Here is a 17,035-nt window from a genome sequence, read left to right as displayed (position 1 = left end):
CCCATGACACCTCAGCACCGTCTAGAGGCCCCAGTCCCCATGACCACCTGCTGTACCCCCTGCTCCCCTTGTGTAGCAGCCTGACCCCGCCCCTGGGCGTTGCCATGGCGACACCAGAACGTGTGTGGAAGTGTGTGTGCGTCAGCCTCTCACCTGTCTGGGCTGCTCACTAGCTCTCTGCAGGTCTGCCTTCACCTTGTTGCTGGGGTGGCTCGTAACCTTGGTAACGGGCTGTTTAAAGATGGATGCCGTCTGTCTTATTGGCAGCGCTGTGTTCAGGTCAGGTTTTCCTCCCTGGATGAGACGGAGACAGAGTCTGTGTGTTGGTGTCATGTTTCTTTTACCTTCTTTATCATTCCTTTTTTTCATTCCCACCATCCCTCATTCCCGGCCTTTTCTCACTTTTACCTTCTCACCTTCCTTTCTCTCTCTTTCCTCCCTTTGGGACTGATAATGGACCTATAATCTGTGTGTTTGGGCTCTGTTATGTTTGCGTGTTAAAGGGTTAACAAACGACAGGAAGTGTGTGTGTGTGTGTGTGTGTGTGTGTGTGTGTGTGTGTGTGTGTCTGTATTCCCAAGTGATGAGTGATGAGTAGAGCAGCATCCGAAAGTTACAAACTGTGTCGATACAGCTCACACACAAAAGTCTCACACAGACACACACCCTTTCAGTAAGTTCACGTTGGTTGCTTGTATTGAAAACAACATACGTGTGACAGAATAAAAGGTGTGTGAATGATCACCTGAGTGGTGGTTGGTTTCATTACCACATGCAAGTCAAAAATGTCTGCCGTGTTAAACGCCTTCTGCTACCGATCTTCTCACATTCACTCTCACACTCTCCAAATTGTCCCAAACAATTGCCTTTAAACAGAAGTCAAACCAGCTCTAATGCCCACCTGCCCTTTTGCCCTGGATAAGAAAAGTGCCCCTTCTGCTGGAGCCAAACTTTTTCTTCATTCATCAAAATTTAAGAATAAAAAGTTCTCATTTATTCTTTTCGCCGCGCCCCTCCCTCTTCCTCCTCCCCCTTCTTCCTCCTTCTTCCTTCTTCCTCCCCCTTCCTCCTCCTTCTTCCTTCCTCCTCCTCCTTCCTCCTCCCCCTTCCTCCTCCTTCTTCCTTCCTCCTCTTCCTCCTCCTTGCTCCTCCTCCGTGCTGAGCGCCAAACGGACAAACACGTGATGACGGTGTTTTCACCCCCCCGACGTTGTTTGGTGATAAATTAACCACAACATTAACACCGCTGAAGACATTACGTCGCATCTGGTTTGTCATGTTTAATGAAGAGAGATACAGACAGACAGACAGACATGCTAGAGCTCCTCTCTCTCCTCTGTCCTCGTCCTTCTGCACCTCTCTGCTGAATTTGACACAGTCAACCACCAGATCCTGATCTCCTCCCTTCAGGAACTTGGTGTCTCAGGCTCTGGTCTCTCCCTTCTCTCGTCCTACCTCAACGGCCGCACCTGCCGGGTAACCTGGAGAGGATCTGTGTCGGAACCTTGTCCTCTTACTACTGGAGTTCCTCAGGGTTCCGTCCTGGGTCCCCTCCTCTTCTCGCTCTACACCAACTCTCTCAGGCCATTCGCTCGCATGGCTTCTCCTACTACAGCTATGCCGATGACACCCAACTAATTCTCTCCTTCCCTCACTCGGATCTCTGCCTGTCTGACTGACATCTCTCAGTGGATGTATTTTTATTTTACACTCACTTTTATTGTTTTGGATGGTGTGTTTGGGTATCAGCTAAAATAAATACATGAAACCACAGAGTGCATCTTCATAGCTAACGTAGCTAACAGAGCTAAACACACTGCTGATTGCATTGGCCGCACTGCTGATCAAACACACCTGGAGAACATCTGCCCTCTACCTACTGCTCCCGACTAGGTCTTCCTGATTTTGTCACTGTGTGTGTCAAGTTTCATTTTTCTACAGAGCAACAGATTTTGTCTCAGCAGCGTAGCTGCTAGAATCGCTGCCAGCGTAGCTGCTATAATGGCTGCTAGCGTAGCTGCTAGAATCGCTGCCAGCGTAGCTGCTAGAATGGCTGCTAGCGTAGCTGCTAGAATGGCTGCCAGCGTAGCTGCTAGAATGGCTGCTAGCGTAGCTGCTATAATGGCTGCTAGCGTAGCTGCTAGAATCGCTGCCAGCGTAGCTGCTAGAATGGCTGCTAGAATCGCTGCCAGCGTAGCTGCTAGAATGGCTGCTAGCGTAGCTGCTAGAGTCGCTGCTAGCGTAGCTGCTAGAATGGCTGCTAGCGTAGCTGCTAGAGTCGCTGCTAGCGTAGCTGCTAGAATGGCTGCTAGCGTAGCTGCTAGAGTCGCTGCTAGCGTAGCTGCTAGAATGGCTGCTAGCGTAGCTGCTAGAGTCGCTGCTAGCGTAGCTGCTAGAATGGCTGCTAGCGTAGCTTCTAGAGTCGCTGCTAGCGTAGCTGCTAGAGTCGCTGCTAGCGTAGCCTAAACCACAGTCATTGGAAAGTTGGGGCTACTGATGTTTTAGGGTGTTTTTCTAGTTTCGGGTGGTATTAGAGGACAAATGACCTTCTAGTGAGTGGGTCAGCTGACCAAAGGGTCAAGTACCCACATGGCTAAGAAGTGAGAGTCAACAGGCCTATGAGACTTAAGACAATTCAGAGTTAATACTGCAACATCTGATGTTGGAGCACTTAGAAGAATGAGAAGTGCCTGGAGACCTGTGAGACCGAGACACGTCTGAGATCATTGACTGGACCTGAGCACTTACAGCCCCGGTACCAATGATGGGGGCAGATGACAGACCAGCCTCACTTGTCCTCCGTGGTGAATGGGTGTCAACTTGGTGCCCAGCCCCCCCACAGCGATTCATCAGTGTTACCTTGGCCAGGCCGAGCAGGTCGTGTCGAAGTCTTTGTTTGTTCTTCTGCATTTTTCCGGGCAACATCTTTCCCGTCCGGAAGTCGAAACATCCCAGATCCACTTCGTTTCCGAGGTAACGGGACAACTGAGGCTTACTCCGGAACTTCTTTCCTGAAGGACTGATGGAAGAAAGAAGAGAGAAGGAGGAGGGAGTAAGACGGATAAAGAGAACAATATCTTAGTGTTGCATTTCAAAAAAGTATCATTTGTATTCTTTTAATTGTCAGGAAGTACAGTTATCCTAGTTAGAACACAAGTGGTGATAGCTTGAAAAGGAGTTGTAGTATTATCAGTGATAGAGGTATCTTGAATTCACATTTCAGGCAGACCAAAGTAAACTTTTAAGATCGGCTCCTTAAACACTTGGAGGGCCAAAGTCAGAATCAATCCTAGTCAGAAGGTACTGAGAGATAGAACCATGATCACACAGGTTATGGGCGCACACGCAACTCCTGCTCCTCATTATCACCGCCGGCAGCTGCCATCTTTACTTGTCTGATGGTGCGATCACTGGAAACGCCTCGTGTCACATTTAGTTGAGGACGATCCACCCAGAGGTTGTGTCTCCACCAGCTAGCGTGTCTATACAACCATAAGGTTTGTTCACTAGCACCTCTAATAATACATATACATGCGCACACACACACACACATATATATATATATATATATATATATATATATATATATATATATATATATATATATATATACATATACATATATATATATATATATATATATACATATATATATCTGTATATATATGATTACCCTCCATGACCATAACAGGCAAATTAACTTGTTGATTTGTTTTCTTTTTTTCTGAACCAGCATAAACATCCATCAATGTTCAGTAGCAGTAATATAATATCTATGTATTAAATACATACATAGGTTGTATAAGTTTATATTGATATATACTGACATTAAATCTGACACCTGCAAGAAGTGACGAAGCAAACCAAGTTATCACAGATGACCCACAAACATGGTCTGGGCTGCTCTATATATATATATAATATATATATTATACATATATATATATTATATATATATATATGTATCCATCCGCCACTCAACTTGATGCCTTTATTCACAATGTAAACGCTCAGGAAATTGTTGGATACTATATAAAACACGTCAGGTTTTACCACCTAAGTTTTGCATCTATTCATGACAAAAATAAAAGGTTTTCATAAATATATTTATGTGCGGATTATTTGCACAACCCCCCCCCTGAACCTTTATGTTCAAACCCTTCAATAAATAAGTGGGCACCAGACAGAATGTCCCTAAAGGTCCTAAAGGGCAGTTCGTCCTCACAGAGACTAAAGAGCCAGAGAACAGTCACTCAGCTGCGTCTGACATGTAGGTCAGCGGCAACAAAGCAGAGATCAGAGGCTGTGTGCGTGTGTGCGTGTGTGTGTGGGTGTGTGGGTGTGCGCGTGTTTGCAGGCGTGTGCACATGTCTGACGGTATCATAGATATTGTTTGTTCTTTATCTCACTGCAGCTCCGTATTGAAGCTCCACGCCGCCATAACGGAGGGAAGCGGTGAAAACAGCTGAGGTTCCGCTGTATTCTGAAGCCGAGGGACTGAATGTGAAACGGCTTCCTGTGGAGCAGCGAGGGTTTGTAGCGTCGGAGCCCTCAGAGGCCCCGGCGGCCTGTTTACTGCTCTTCCAGTCAGACGGCCTGCTGACTGGTTCCCTGACTGGAACCCATGAGTCACGTCGCAAACTGAAAGCAAAGGCGAGCAACAGCTGCGGAGGCCTCAGGGTGTGACGGAGCCCGCCGATAAACAGGAAGTGAGCCGCCGCGGCTCCGCGGGCGTCACGGCCTAACCACTGCATGCGCGACATCGTTTCCGCTGCCATTTTGTGCAGCTGCAGCTGGAGGAGACACATAAAAAAGCCTCGGAGGGAACTGGGATCTGCCTCAGAGACGTGAGGGGGATTCAGGAGCACGGGGACAGAGAGGAGCTCCTCGTCGTTCCAATCCCCTCCTTGTTGGTGTTGTAATGTGCATGAAAAGTGCATGAAGGATGAAACAGAGCTGACGCTGAAACTTACTCATTACTGATTTTCTTTTCTTTTTTTGGATTGCGCTTCCATAGAGTTGGGGGACTTGTGAGAGAGAGATTGATTAAAATAAAAAGAGAAAAGGTCAGACTTTAAGCAGGACGGGCTGAGGCATCCCGACTTCACTCCTTTTTGTAATATTAAGGATTGCTTATACGGCCTACTGCAATCTTTCATACGTCACATATGCTATAAGAATGCTACAAAAGGGGCGGACAAATCAATAATGAACATATCAATTCAGTATGGCAGCACACTAGTTATATACATGAATTCAAAATACCACAACAAACTACAGCCACCAAAACGACCGTACATCTGGATCAACACCTGGCTGAATGTGTAAATATCAATAATATGATGATACGCTGGAACCTGATACATGGCTGGACCATGTGTGGCGCCTACCAAGCGGCTCCTTCTCCTCCACCTCCAGCCTGCGTCGACACTGCCTCCTTTCCAATACGTTTTTACCCCAAGGGCCCCCGTGATGGGTTACGCGCACTCGTCTCAGTAATTGAGGACATCTTTAAGGGCCTGCCTGCCTTTCCCTTCTGAAAGAGGAACAGCCGATGGGGAAGCTCCAGACACTCGACCGACCGATGGTGTCACTTTATCAGCCAAACTTTCCCCTTTACAGGGCCGCTGGCTAAATGTGCCAAAAGCATCCCTGAATTATACCAAGGAAAGTGACTTACTTTAAGTTAATACTGAATGCAACTCGATTAAAGCTATATTGCTTACAATGACAGTTTGATGTGGTGAATAACATGCATTGGTACTCTGTAATGAGCTCCTTATAGAGTAGTTAGCCTGGATGGCGGAGTCCGCCACCTGCAATCTCAACCAATGACTCCTTTAACCAAACGGCGTGAATTACCACCATTAAATGTGTCGATTCAATCGATCTTCCATGTCTTCATTCAGCACATCACGGTGAAACAACGGACGCCAGCGCTTTGTGACGAGAGGGCCTCGCCGTGCGAGCTTCACCCCCCCCCGGCACCGGGTGTAGCTAACTAGCCCACTGGATCAGCGTGACTTCTGATGGGAGAACTTCTGATCCCTGACGTGCGAACAGCGGAGCGCCACGTGCGCCAATAGACGCTAAAACAAACAACAATAGTGTGTGTTGATCGTCAGATCCACGGGGCTGGAACATCTAAAGAATGTTACAGTTGTGAATAAACGTGTTATGACGACATGCCTGACAGCCACTGAGTCATCCAGCACCTCCCGATCAACGTGTAAGTGCACGTTCACAAGAGTGAGGAGCGCGTCCCCCGCGGGGGGTCGGGGGGGTCGGGGGGGGGATACCTGTAGTAGTAGACGTCGCTCTTTCCAGCGCTCAGTCCGGACTTCCTGATCACCTCCTCTTTCTTCCAGCCGGGAGGCAGCGCGGGGCAGTCCGACCTCTTCTTCTCCATCACCGCGCGCTTATGCGTCGCCCCGCGGCGGCGCTCCGGCCGGGCCGGCGGATCGGTTCGCCCCGGCGGAGGGACCCCGGCGGACGAGCAGCGTGGCGGCGAGCCCCTCGCGCCACAGCGGCCCGGGCGCACTGACGTCACGGACGTTACAGTAACGGCGGCTCTCCCTCCCTCCCTCCCTCCCTCCCTCCCTCCGCCCCGCCGGTCTGTGCCGCTTATTTCGCGTTAAGTACGAATCAAAAAAGTGCCCCGGTTCAGCGCGCGAGCTGGGCTCCCCCGGGGGGTAAACTGCATCCGGCTCCGGGTTGAGTTCGGCTGAGCAGAGCCGCGAACGTGACGAGCCTCCGGAGGGAGCCGAGCGGCGATCGGAACTGAACAGGACCAAACGGCGGCGGGCTGTGACGTCGGCGCTGCCGCACGCGCACACGCGCACGTACACAGAGATCGTCTGTTGAGACAAACGGGCGACCCGGCGGGGAAACCGAACGCCCGTTAAAGGGCCAGTGCGTTGCCCCCGTTCGTCTCCCGGTCACTAATCAGCCGGTTGCGAAGAAAGACGTTTTAATGATTCAGTGTGATCTACAAATCAGAGTATACTACAAAGATGACATGTTTTTACTTTCTTACAACAAGATAATATGTTGTTCTTATCCTGTACAGAAGTATTGTGTAATTACATTACGTGTCTCAAACCTGCATTCTGTCCTCTGCCCAGCAGGGGGGGCTCTTCTGATTGAATAGAAGTCTACGAGAAAACCACTTTTCTCTTGATTTATTCTCTCAGTAAACGTTGTAAAGATGAATCTATGGTCTCGGTCTCTAGTTCCAAGTCTTCATCAATGCAGCATGATGTTCATTTAGTGAATTATCGTCTATTTAGAGCGAAATAGACCATAAAGCAGGGCAGGGCGAGCTCGCTGGGATGCTGCTTCCATGGCTGTATGCAGTGTCTCTACCTCACTCCTCCGCAGTCCAAATAGGGAAACTTCCTTTCATTCGCTGTATTAAAAGAAAATAACATAGCGACGGCAGTAATCCAAGATGTCGATAGTACAATAAGAACACAAGGCTTCAAATCCATTTTGGGATACAGCCAGGAGTGTGTGGCCTGGACGGACACCCAGCTTCACAAGTGCCCTTAAGTCACCCGTGTGGATGATGAAAGACTACATCCATGTTCATGCAGTATTTGGTTTACATTTACTTGCAGTTTAGTTTTACAAAATACTTTTAGTACATGAATGTAATATATATATATATATATATATATATATATATATATATATATATATATATATATATATCTCAGCATATATCTCAGCCCTACTACCAACAGTTAGGATGAGTACGAGGTGCAGGGACGTCATACATCCGCTCCTGTGAAGAACAAGCACCAGGGTGAGTTCTAACAACGGGGACCTGGTTCACAGCAGAACTCAGACAGCCACGGTTCCACAAAGAACAGGCACAAGGATCACAGCGAGCGGAGAAACTCTCATTCCAGCTGTCAGCAAGTGATTCTGCTCCGTCATGAGAGGCCTCAGATAGATCCCCGACACTAGAGCCCCCCACCCACTCCAAGAGTGACCTCCGCCTGGCAAACGAGCTGGACGGGTTTTTGGTTGCTTTGAACAACAGACAATGGGGCAGTGGTGACACCATCCCCCACGACCCCGTCCACCAACCCTGCATGCCCGGGGCCCCCTCCCCCCGCACAGCAGGAGCCCATGACCCCGGGGGTAACATGACAGGGTGGAGCGACGTAGAACCAAACGCTTAATCGAGCTACCGAAATGTCCACATCCTGCAGGTCATCAGCGTGAAGAAACACGGGCGGCAGAAAGCAGTGAGCGAGGCCGCTGGACGTGTTGCACCACTTACACAGAGGACGTCTTTAAGAAGAATACAAGTAGGAGGAGGCGATGCAACGTTGCTGATGCCAACACAGAGAAGAAGAAGGAACAAACATCCATAGTGTTTCTTGGGTTGTGGGAAATAACTCGGACTATAACTAACGGAGGTTATGTCCTGTGCAGCGCCGGCGCTCCGCACACGCACATCACGCACTGCACATGGGCACCAAGCGTCTGGGGGGGCATCCAAATTTCTGGGACGTGAAAAATCATCACAGTAGGCTACTAGTATAAATAACAAATAAAATATGTCTAAAGCATGTTAATATGCAAAAGCAATACAAAAGTAATAGTCCTAGACCAAATTAGTGGAGAAAAAGGGGAAGCTCCTGTGCGCCCCCCCCCCCCCCCCCCCCCCCCACCTCCCACCTCCCAGTGGTTTGTTTGATTATGCCTCAAATCTCAAATGTGGCAGACAGCTTTGAAACGGCTTCGAAAAGGCATCAAGAGTTGGGGCGGAAAAAAGAAAAAAGAAGAGACAGCGGGATGATGCTCGCGCGTCGCTCTCGGGTAAGACAATGTTTTAAATCAGGGGTCCCCAAACTTTTTCTTGTGGGGACCGTTGCCAGCGGTCAATTGGCGGCCAGCTGGCCACATATACTTGCGCTCATACTCGCCGGTGGGCCGTATTCGGTACTCGTCCGCCCAAAGTTTCTGTTACCGTTTTTGTTATCATTTGTTTTTTTTGACCTGGTAGCTGATTTTGCAGCTAGGAAAGGCAGGCGTGGGCCTCTGTAGGGCCTTTGACAACTGATGGTAGTGAAAATGTTTGTAATATAGTTCTATCGCATAGCAGAAATGTCTCTTTTATAGAGATGGTAAAGTAAATTCTACTGTGCAGTTTGTACTTATGTATGGTTATTTGCACTTTAAAATTTGCACTTTATTATTGTTATTTTTACTTATGTATATTATTTACTGAAGAAATGTGCACATTATTACTTACACGGTTATATACTTCAGTTCCAAATCTGTGTTTTTAGTAATTGTGGTGGTATTTGGTATTTATAATTTTTATCTTTTATATAATTTATTTCTTTTCATGTTTGTTTATGTAAATTATTTATGTTTAGAAGTTCTTTGGGGAATAAAGAGAACCTAACTAATAAATTCTGAATGGTTGTTATTGCTTTGGTGGTGGTGGTGGTTGGTTGGGGTCGGGGGCACCACCAAGCACTTGTGCTCAGGGCACCCAAATGGCTTCTTACATAAGCCAAAGGAATATATTACATATAGATCAAAGGATTCAGGCCGATGCCCCTTAAAACATCTGGACTCGGCATTCATTCATTTGTCTGCCCTGATAGTTTTGTTCCGGGTGTCTCTCCTGAGGACGCGATGCGTGAGACTCGCGCGGCCGGCAGGGGGCGGAAGCGTCCCTCAGCAGGAGGTTTGGTCCGGTGGAGCTCGAGATGCTTCCAAAAGTTCCCGAAGAAGCCCGAAGTCCATCGCACGCAGAACGCCGGCCCGCTGACCGCCGAGCCGCGCGGGTCTCCGCCCGGTGACCACGAGCCGAAGTCCGCTCACAGCCGCCACATCGCGGCCCAACGTCTCCGGGGCCAACTGACGCGGCTAAGCTAGCTGCTAGCTGCTAGCTTGAACCGCGAGTCTCCCGCGGCGCGGCGGGGACGCGCCTCACTGCGCGTCACCGCCTCCGATGCAGAAGCCGCGTTGACCCTTTGGATTCATGTAATTAGCCCGTACTGCTAACTAAAGTTTATTTTCGTTGTCAGTTTATTTCTCTAGTGCCTAATAACGTCAGTTAGTTGGTGAAAGTGAACTAACAGCGTACCGACGTAAACTTTTGATGTAGTATTATTTTATGTTTCTTACACACATTGTGAACACAAAACGTTAGTTACTGTTTGATGAAGGTGTGTTTGTTGACTTGTAACTTGTTTCAGGCTACTTGACAACAGATGCTCCTCTGCTCCCCGGCAAAAATGTTTTAAAAAAGCCACGGGTTAAAAGTGTAATGTAATGTAACGTGATGTGATGTCACAGCTGCTCCTCCTCTTCCTCCTCTGTGCTTTGGGCTTGTTTTGGTCAGCAATGGAGGCCGGCGGCTCGGTCGCAGACTGCGTGTCCCCCGAGTCCACGGTGACCTCCCTGCTGTCCAGCTCGGGTCACCTGAGGAGCGGCCTGCTGGCCCGCGAACACGACGCCACCTTCGCCTACAGAGAGCAGGTGGGCCGAGCTCCTCCTGGTCGCCCCACACTGACCACGAGGAGCCAAATGGTTAATGCCTCACGGCTCCAGCCGGACACTGTAGATGCAAGTTCTGCACAGGAAATGGTCATTTTACATCTCGAAGGCGGTGTTTCCGATTAAACGTGTGGTAACCTCTGAGGGATTAAAGCCCTCCGGGTGTTTTGCAGTGAAGACCTGCCAGTGGTCTTTCTCATGTGGCCCGGCTTTCTAAAATACATGACTGAGGCTTAATGACTATTTGCAGAACTACATCTCGGCCTCTGCAGCGCTGGACGCCTACATCACAGACTACGAGAGGAGTCGGCCGGGCGGCGTGGCGTGGCCCAGGAGGCCTCTTCCCCCCACATGCAGCCGAGCCGGAGTGAGCGCGCTCCGAAACAGAGATGGTGGGTCACCACACTCGTCGTGGGAACCACTGTTGTTTTGGGAGCGTTTGTCTGTTGTTGTCTCCGTGTGATTTTGTGTGTTATAGTTCTCAGGGAGCGCTTGACCGACAGGGAGCTGGACTTCCTCAACCTCCCCGTCAGCTCTCTCCATCACCGTGGCAACCGAGACAGACTTTCCATGACGACGGACGAGCTGCTGTCCATCCCGTACGACGGCTCGATGCCCGTCACTCACACCTCCGCCTTCATCCAAGGTCTCCGAACGCATCACCTCCGCCCTGCCTCCATCAAATGGCTTCAAATGTGCTGTCAGTGTGTCTCGGTTCTTCTGACGCGTCCCGTCTGCTGATCCAGGTCTCCTGTCCCAGTCTGGATCCTCAGAGCCCTGCTTCTCCTCCTCCAGACCGGCACAGAGAACCTCTGACAGACTCCTTGGCAGCCAGGGTGCCCCCCAGATGAAGCACCACCAACACCACCACCTTCATCCAACCAGGAGCTCCAGGTTCAAGCTGCTGCCACTAATCCTTCTAGTGTTCTGAAAGATATCGGTTCTGACCTGTAAAAGGTCGACCTCACATTTGACCTTTCATAACTTCCTCTCTTCCAGGTGCAGAGAGAGGCCGGCGGCGGCCATGTTGAATCCACGTGTTGACGTTTCCTCAGTCAGCTGCCCCGCGGTGACCACCAGTCACATGTTTATTCCTGCTTTTGGATGTAATTCTGAGTACGACTCGTGAATGACTGGTCCCTGTTTCTGTCTGCAGTCCGCACGCAGAGCAGCGAGGTCAGAGTGGGCGGAGCCTTCTTCGTCCCTCCACTTCCCCCGCTGGCTCACCACAAACAAGACTGACCTGGACTGCTCCGGGATCACCAGCGTCCCGGATCTGACGTACCCGGCCTGGGTCCACCGCTGTGACCTCAGTGAGACGCCCCCGGCCTCCGAGGCACAGCTGTGGGATGAGCCCGGTAAAAAATGTTGTTTTTATAATCCCATATGAGAAACTGGATTTGCTGTCAGGTGCAAAATATAAAAACAAAACAAACCAAAAAAAGGAAGATTAAAAAAAAAAAGATAGATAATAATAAAATAATAAATGTGTGCGTGTGTGTTCTGTGTCCAGCAGATGGCAGCAGCACAACACAACTCTGATAACACACAGCACTGCTGTATTTGCTCTATGTTCCTTTTATGTTTCAATAACTACCAGCCTTGTATCATGATCCTTTGTGCTATTACCTCGTAGATCTTTAGGTACGTGCACATTTAAGATCCTCATTCATATTCGAGTCAGCAGCTGCTGGTAAAGTCAGCTGTGTCTTTAGCCAAATCATGGAGCTGTTTGAGTGTCTACTGAGAAGAATTCCTTTGACTTTGGTTTGAAATATATCAACAAGATGATTATCTGAGAACATTTGTTGTTAAAAACCAAAATCGTATTTCTTTTTGGTCGGGCTCTTCAGGTGTTCTTCTGCCCGGAGCTCCCAGGAACAGAGCTCCGTCTTGGGTAGCAGACGTGGAGGAAGAAGAGCACGACCAGACGCCTGCTCAGGTGAGATGATCAAACACGTCATTACAATGTCTGACGCGTGCGTCGCCCGTCTACTATTTGAATCAGATAGATAGGAAATAGTAAACACACCCAGAAACCGTTATAAGATTAGATTAAAGCGGGACACTTATTATTTAAGACAATGAATTGAAATAAAAACAGGATGAGAAGTGTATTTGCCTTTGTGTTGCACTATGCTGGATTGAAACAAATAACGTTTATTCTACACCCTTTTCATTGTGGCCTCGGCTGAGCACGATGCCGGGGGGGGGGGGGGGGGGGGGGGGGGGTCACTGCTACTTCTCACACAGGCAGTCCTACTAATATATATATATATTATTATATTGCTGATAATTCACAATTTATGGAAATATTTCACTTTGCTAACCACGCTTTTTTTATACATGTACATGATCAGAAAAAAGGGATGTCAGAATGGTCCGTAGCATGTGATGTTACTGACGGTGTGTGTGTGTGTGTGTTACCAGGTTGACAACCAGCAGGCTCTCCGAGATCTCAGGCTTCATTTTGCTGAAGAGATTTCTCTTCTGGCTGCGGGGAGACGCGGCCCCGACGCCACGGAAACGCTCCTCAGAGGTAATCAGACAAATTCTCAACCGAGTTTCTCAATCTTTATTTCAACAATGTGCAACCTTTTGTAATTAAGTATTTCTTCAGCCGAGTGTCACCAGTGAGGATTGTTTAATGAAGAAACAAACACAAAGTGATTTGACATGACATGGGTTTATCACACAGATGATCTCTGACCCCTTGCAGTACTCCAAAGTACACCTAGTGGTACTAGTACACCTTTTTCACAAACCTTGTTCCAAACCAATGCTGCTGTTTGTGTCCTTCCTGTCAGACAACAGGATGGAGTCTCTGATCCAGAAGGCCGACCAGGTGTTGACCCGTCTCTCTCACAGATCCAGAGGAGCGGAACCAGGTGAGGTTCTGCTCTGATTCACAGCGCTCCGACAACGTTAACGGGTTGTTGCTCAGAACAGTGTGACGGTTTAGTTTTTGTTCGTTCTTTACAAGTTTAACCTGATCACTGCATCAAAGAGGTTGATCGCATGTGTTGTCCACACGGTGATGCTTTTTCCTTATTGAACGACACTCGTTGTTGTTGTTGTTGTTGTAGTTGGACCTACAGAATGTGCTGAAGACGTCCGGTTCTCAGCTCAGGCTCAGGTAGCCACTTCACCGTTACCTTCCATTTAACTGCACGACCAGTCACACTCCCTCTGCTCCAAGTCCAAATGACCCCCCCCCCCCCCCCCCCCTTCTGCCCCCCTGCCTTCAGGGAGGCATCTCCGGTCTCCATAGTGACGTCATCTTCAAGCAGCCTGGTCCAGTGGAGGCTCTGAAACAGATGCTGTTCAGACTACAGGCGGTGGAGGCGGAGCTTCAGCGACAACAGGTCCCGCCCCCGCCGCCCGTCGGGCTGCAGACGGAGGAGGCTCCAGTTAAGCAGGTGGGAGCCCTCTGACCCCCCGTTTAGAAGTGTTGATGACAATGTGTAGCTTGTGTTGTAGCGTAAAGAAAAGCTAAATAGGGTTCTTGTCATCCGTTCGTCGGCCGCAGTCATTGAGGACACCTCAGGACACGCCGCTGTGTTCCTGAGGAGCGACGCCCCCGATCCTTCTTTCCCACCAATAGCAGCCTGTCCATGAGCCGGCTTCTCCCCGATCGCACATTATTCCTTCAAACGCCGATCGATCAAAGCACCCCGACAACAAACCTCACTCATACGGAGCCAACAGACATTTCAATATTTGATCATCCTTCAAAGACACAGCTGGGCTCACAGAGCAAACCAAGGAGCTGATCGTTGACCTTGGGTAACAAGAGGCACCCCCCCCCCCCCCCCCCCGTCTACATCAACAGAGCCAGTTCACACCTTTAAATGGTGAATGCACTGTACTTGTTTAGCTCTTTTCTAGTCTTCCAACCACTCAAAGCGTAACATGACACCATTCACCCATTCACACCCTGATGACAGGAGCTACCACACACAGTGACACCTGTCCATCAATCACTAACATCCACACACTGTAGTCACTGCTACAGGAGCCGTGTTGGGTTCGTGTCTTGCCCAAGGACACATGGACATGCGGGTTAGCAGAGCCTGGGATCCAACGAGCGCACTCCCCACTCACCCACAGTCGCCCGCCATGACGTTCCTGAGAATCAACAACCTGACATGGTCCTCACACATCCCGGTGAACAAAGACCATCAACAGCTGTGTTGAGAACATTCTTACATGGGGTGTACAGGACAGCAGCGCTCTACAGCTGGTGATTAAACATCGCTGAGCACCAATCACATTGGTCAGATGAGGAGCCTGAGAAGACCTTAATGACACAAGCTGTTCAGAGACGCTGAAGGATCAGCTGATCTCCAGACTCCTCCACTCCTCCTCTACTTCATCATAGAAAACCCAGACTGTTGTTTATTTTCTTGTTGTTTGTCTTGTGTACCTCCGAAGGGCCTGCAGCTCTTATTTCCTAGTCCAGCATGTGTCATCGGACCGTGGACCGTGTACCGTCCCAGTGTCGACGTTAACGTGTCACATGGTTTGTGTTCCAGAGGCTTGAAGATGAAGCGCAGCTGGAGAGTTTTGCTGGCGGCCCGTCACTGCAGAGGTAACCAACACCGACTTGCTGTGCCTGACATGTAGAAGATGTGGTGTGGAACCAAACGCGACCATGAGTGGGGAGCAATCTTCTTAAAGCAGATTTCCCTCCTCAGAGCAATGCATCACCTGAGCCGCCTGAAGGTGCTGGTGGAGGAACCCCGAGAGAAACACGCGGAGGAGGAGAGGGACGAAGATGAAGGACGCTACTCTTCTTCTTCTGTTGACAGACTCACCGCTCAACAGAAACCCTCCTGAAGCCAACGGACTGTTGACCAGAACAAGGGACATCCTGTCCCCGTCAACCAGGGTTCTCTGTGTCCTGTTGTTTCCACGTCCTGTCCTCTTCTCACCATGTCCTCCTGTTACCGCGTCCTCCTGTTACAATGTCCCCCTGTTACCGCGTCCTCCTGTTACAATGTCCCCCTGTTACCGCGTCCTCCTGTTACAATGTCCTCCTGTTACCGCGTCCTCCTGTTACCGCGTCCCCCTGTTACCGTGTCACCGCGTCTTCCTGTTACCGCGTCCCCTTGTTACCGTGTCACCGCGTCCTCCTGTTACCGCGTCCTCCTGTTACCACGTCCCCTTGTTACCGTGTCACCGCGTCCTCCTGTTACCGCGTCCTCCTGTTACCACGTCCCCTTGTTACCGTGTCACCGCGTCCTCCTGTTACCGCGTCCTCCTGTTACCACGTCCCCTTGTTACCGTGTCACCTCGTCCTCCTGTTACAATGTTCTCCTGTTACCGCGTCCTCTTGTTACCGCGTCCTCCTGTCGCCGCGTCCTCCTGTCACTGCGTCCTCCTGTTACAATGTCCTCCTGTCACCGCGTCTTGTGATATTCAGCAGCAACAGAAACATTAGATGATTCTGGATGTGGTTTGACTTAAGAAATGAAAAAGGTGCAATTTATTTGGACAGTTACACAATGCAGGAGGAAATCCATGACAGTGTCACATTAAAGCCGTCTGGTCTTTGAGAAGATGAAAGGATGCTTTCAGGGGCTAAGTTGCTAAAAGCCGACTCTTTTTACACGTATGCTACTTGTCCAGTTTCTCTGAACTGTCTGTGTGCTTCATCCTTCTCACCAAACAAGAGGATTTTCTTAATCTTCCGATGCTGCGCTTTAAATTGTATGACGAGTATGAAGCTCTGCGATGGCGAGGACGTTGACGCTGAGGAATTACGAGACAGACAAACACATCCATCTTTTTAGCCCCTGGAAGCATCTGCTCAGCTGCTGAGAAGTGTCAACTGTATTTGTACAACTGCCAATACGAATGAGGGATATTATGTTGTTTGTTATTGCGCTGATGTTTTAATGTAAATGGTAAATCTATCTATTCACAGCTGGGCTAGCAGTAGAACGCAGAAGACGTTTTCACAATGCTGGCTGGAGGTATATAAAGTGTTAGCATGCAGAATGTTAAACCAGCTTGATAAACTTCAAAACGTCAACTGTGAATAGAGCCTTATTAATAAACACTGTAATGCTTCTCACAGTGCCATGTTAGAATGCTAAGCGTTACCTGTTAAAGGTATAATATTCCTAAGTGTCTCATGCTAAACGTCAGAAGCTAAACCTCTACAATAAGGATGTTGTGATCTAAATGAGATGATGAAAGGTTTTCCTCTATAAAGATGCACCATTATTTATTTAGGCAAAGTTTCTTGATACATAATTGATGTATTCGGCATGTTTAGTTAAATTCAAAAAATGTTTCATTATTTATATTTTGAAACAAACATCAGATTGAAATTGGGGAAAGTGGGGATTTTGTAAAAATAGTTCTACGAATTTGCATCATATTTGTTATTTACAAAAGATGGGGCAGAGCAGAGCCTTTGTTCCAGTCTTAATCTGATGAATGTTGACCAAGTGTAACGATTAAGAGTCCACCATGTACAATACAAATAATACTGATTTCA

General features: G+C 48.8%; 2 protein-coding genes across 6 annotated transcripts in view; one reads left to right on the top strand and one right to left on the bottom strand.

The window, feature by feature from the left end:
* Positions 1-6,787, bottom strand: part of mbd2 (methyl-CpG binding domain protein 2) — an 18,655-nt gene extending 11,868 nt beyond the window's left edge. For 2 of the 4 annotated variants that reach the window (XR_013452577.1, XM_078088379.1), the window contains exons 1-3: positions 6,300-6,436; positions 2,860-3,019; positions 154-294 (exon numbers count right to left, since the gene is read on the bottom strand). Coding sequence is in view for 2 of the 4 variants with exons in the window: in XM_078088379.1 (XP_077944505.1) it covers positions 154-294; positions 2,860-3,019; positions 6,300-6,409 (411 nt within the window). In the remaining 2 variants the exon portion in view is untranslated. Of the gene's footprint in view, positions 1-153; positions 295-2,859; positions 3,020-4,973; positions 5,028-6,299 lie in introns of all 4 variants that reach the window. The other 2 variants (XR_013452576.1, XM_040197733.2) reach the window with 2 other exon arrangements.
* c14h18orf54 (chromosome 14 C18orf54 homolog) lies at positions 6,419-17,035 on the top strand. 2 transcript variants are annotated; one of them, XM_040197730.2, is made up of 14 exons: positions 6,419-6,560; positions 10,373-10,509; positions 10,778-10,919; positions 11,006-11,173; positions 11,274-11,421; positions 11,527-11,596; positions 11,684-11,885; positions 12,381-12,469; positions 12,958-13,066; positions 13,335-13,415; positions 13,614-13,663; positions 13,776-13,946; positions 15,063-15,118; positions 15,225-17,035. In XM_040197730.2, the coding sequence occupies exons 2-14, from the start codon at positions 10,375-10,377 to the stop codon at positions 15,364-15,366; spliced, it is 1,563 nt and encodes a 520-aa protein (XP_040053664.2). In that variant the 5' UTR covers positions 6,419-6,560; positions 10,373-10,374; the 3' UTR covers positions 15,367-17,035. The 2 variants fall into 2 exon arrangements, with proteins under 2 accessions (XP_040053664.2, XP_040053663.2); XM_040197729.2 differs by lacking the exon at positions 6,419-6,560 and adding an exon at positions 9,658-10,011.

The sequence above is a fragment of the Gasterosteus aculeatus genome, chromosome 14 (assembly GCF_964276395.1).
Source record: "Gasterosteus aculeatus chromosome 14, fGasAcu3.hap1.1, whole genome shotgun sequence".
Lineage (NCBI taxonomy): Eukaryota > Metazoa > Chordata > Actinopteri > Perciformes > Gasterosteidae > Gasterosteus > Gasterosteus aculeatus.
Note: the sequence above shows the minus strand (reverse complement) of the source record. Positions and strands in the feature narration are given on the sequence as shown.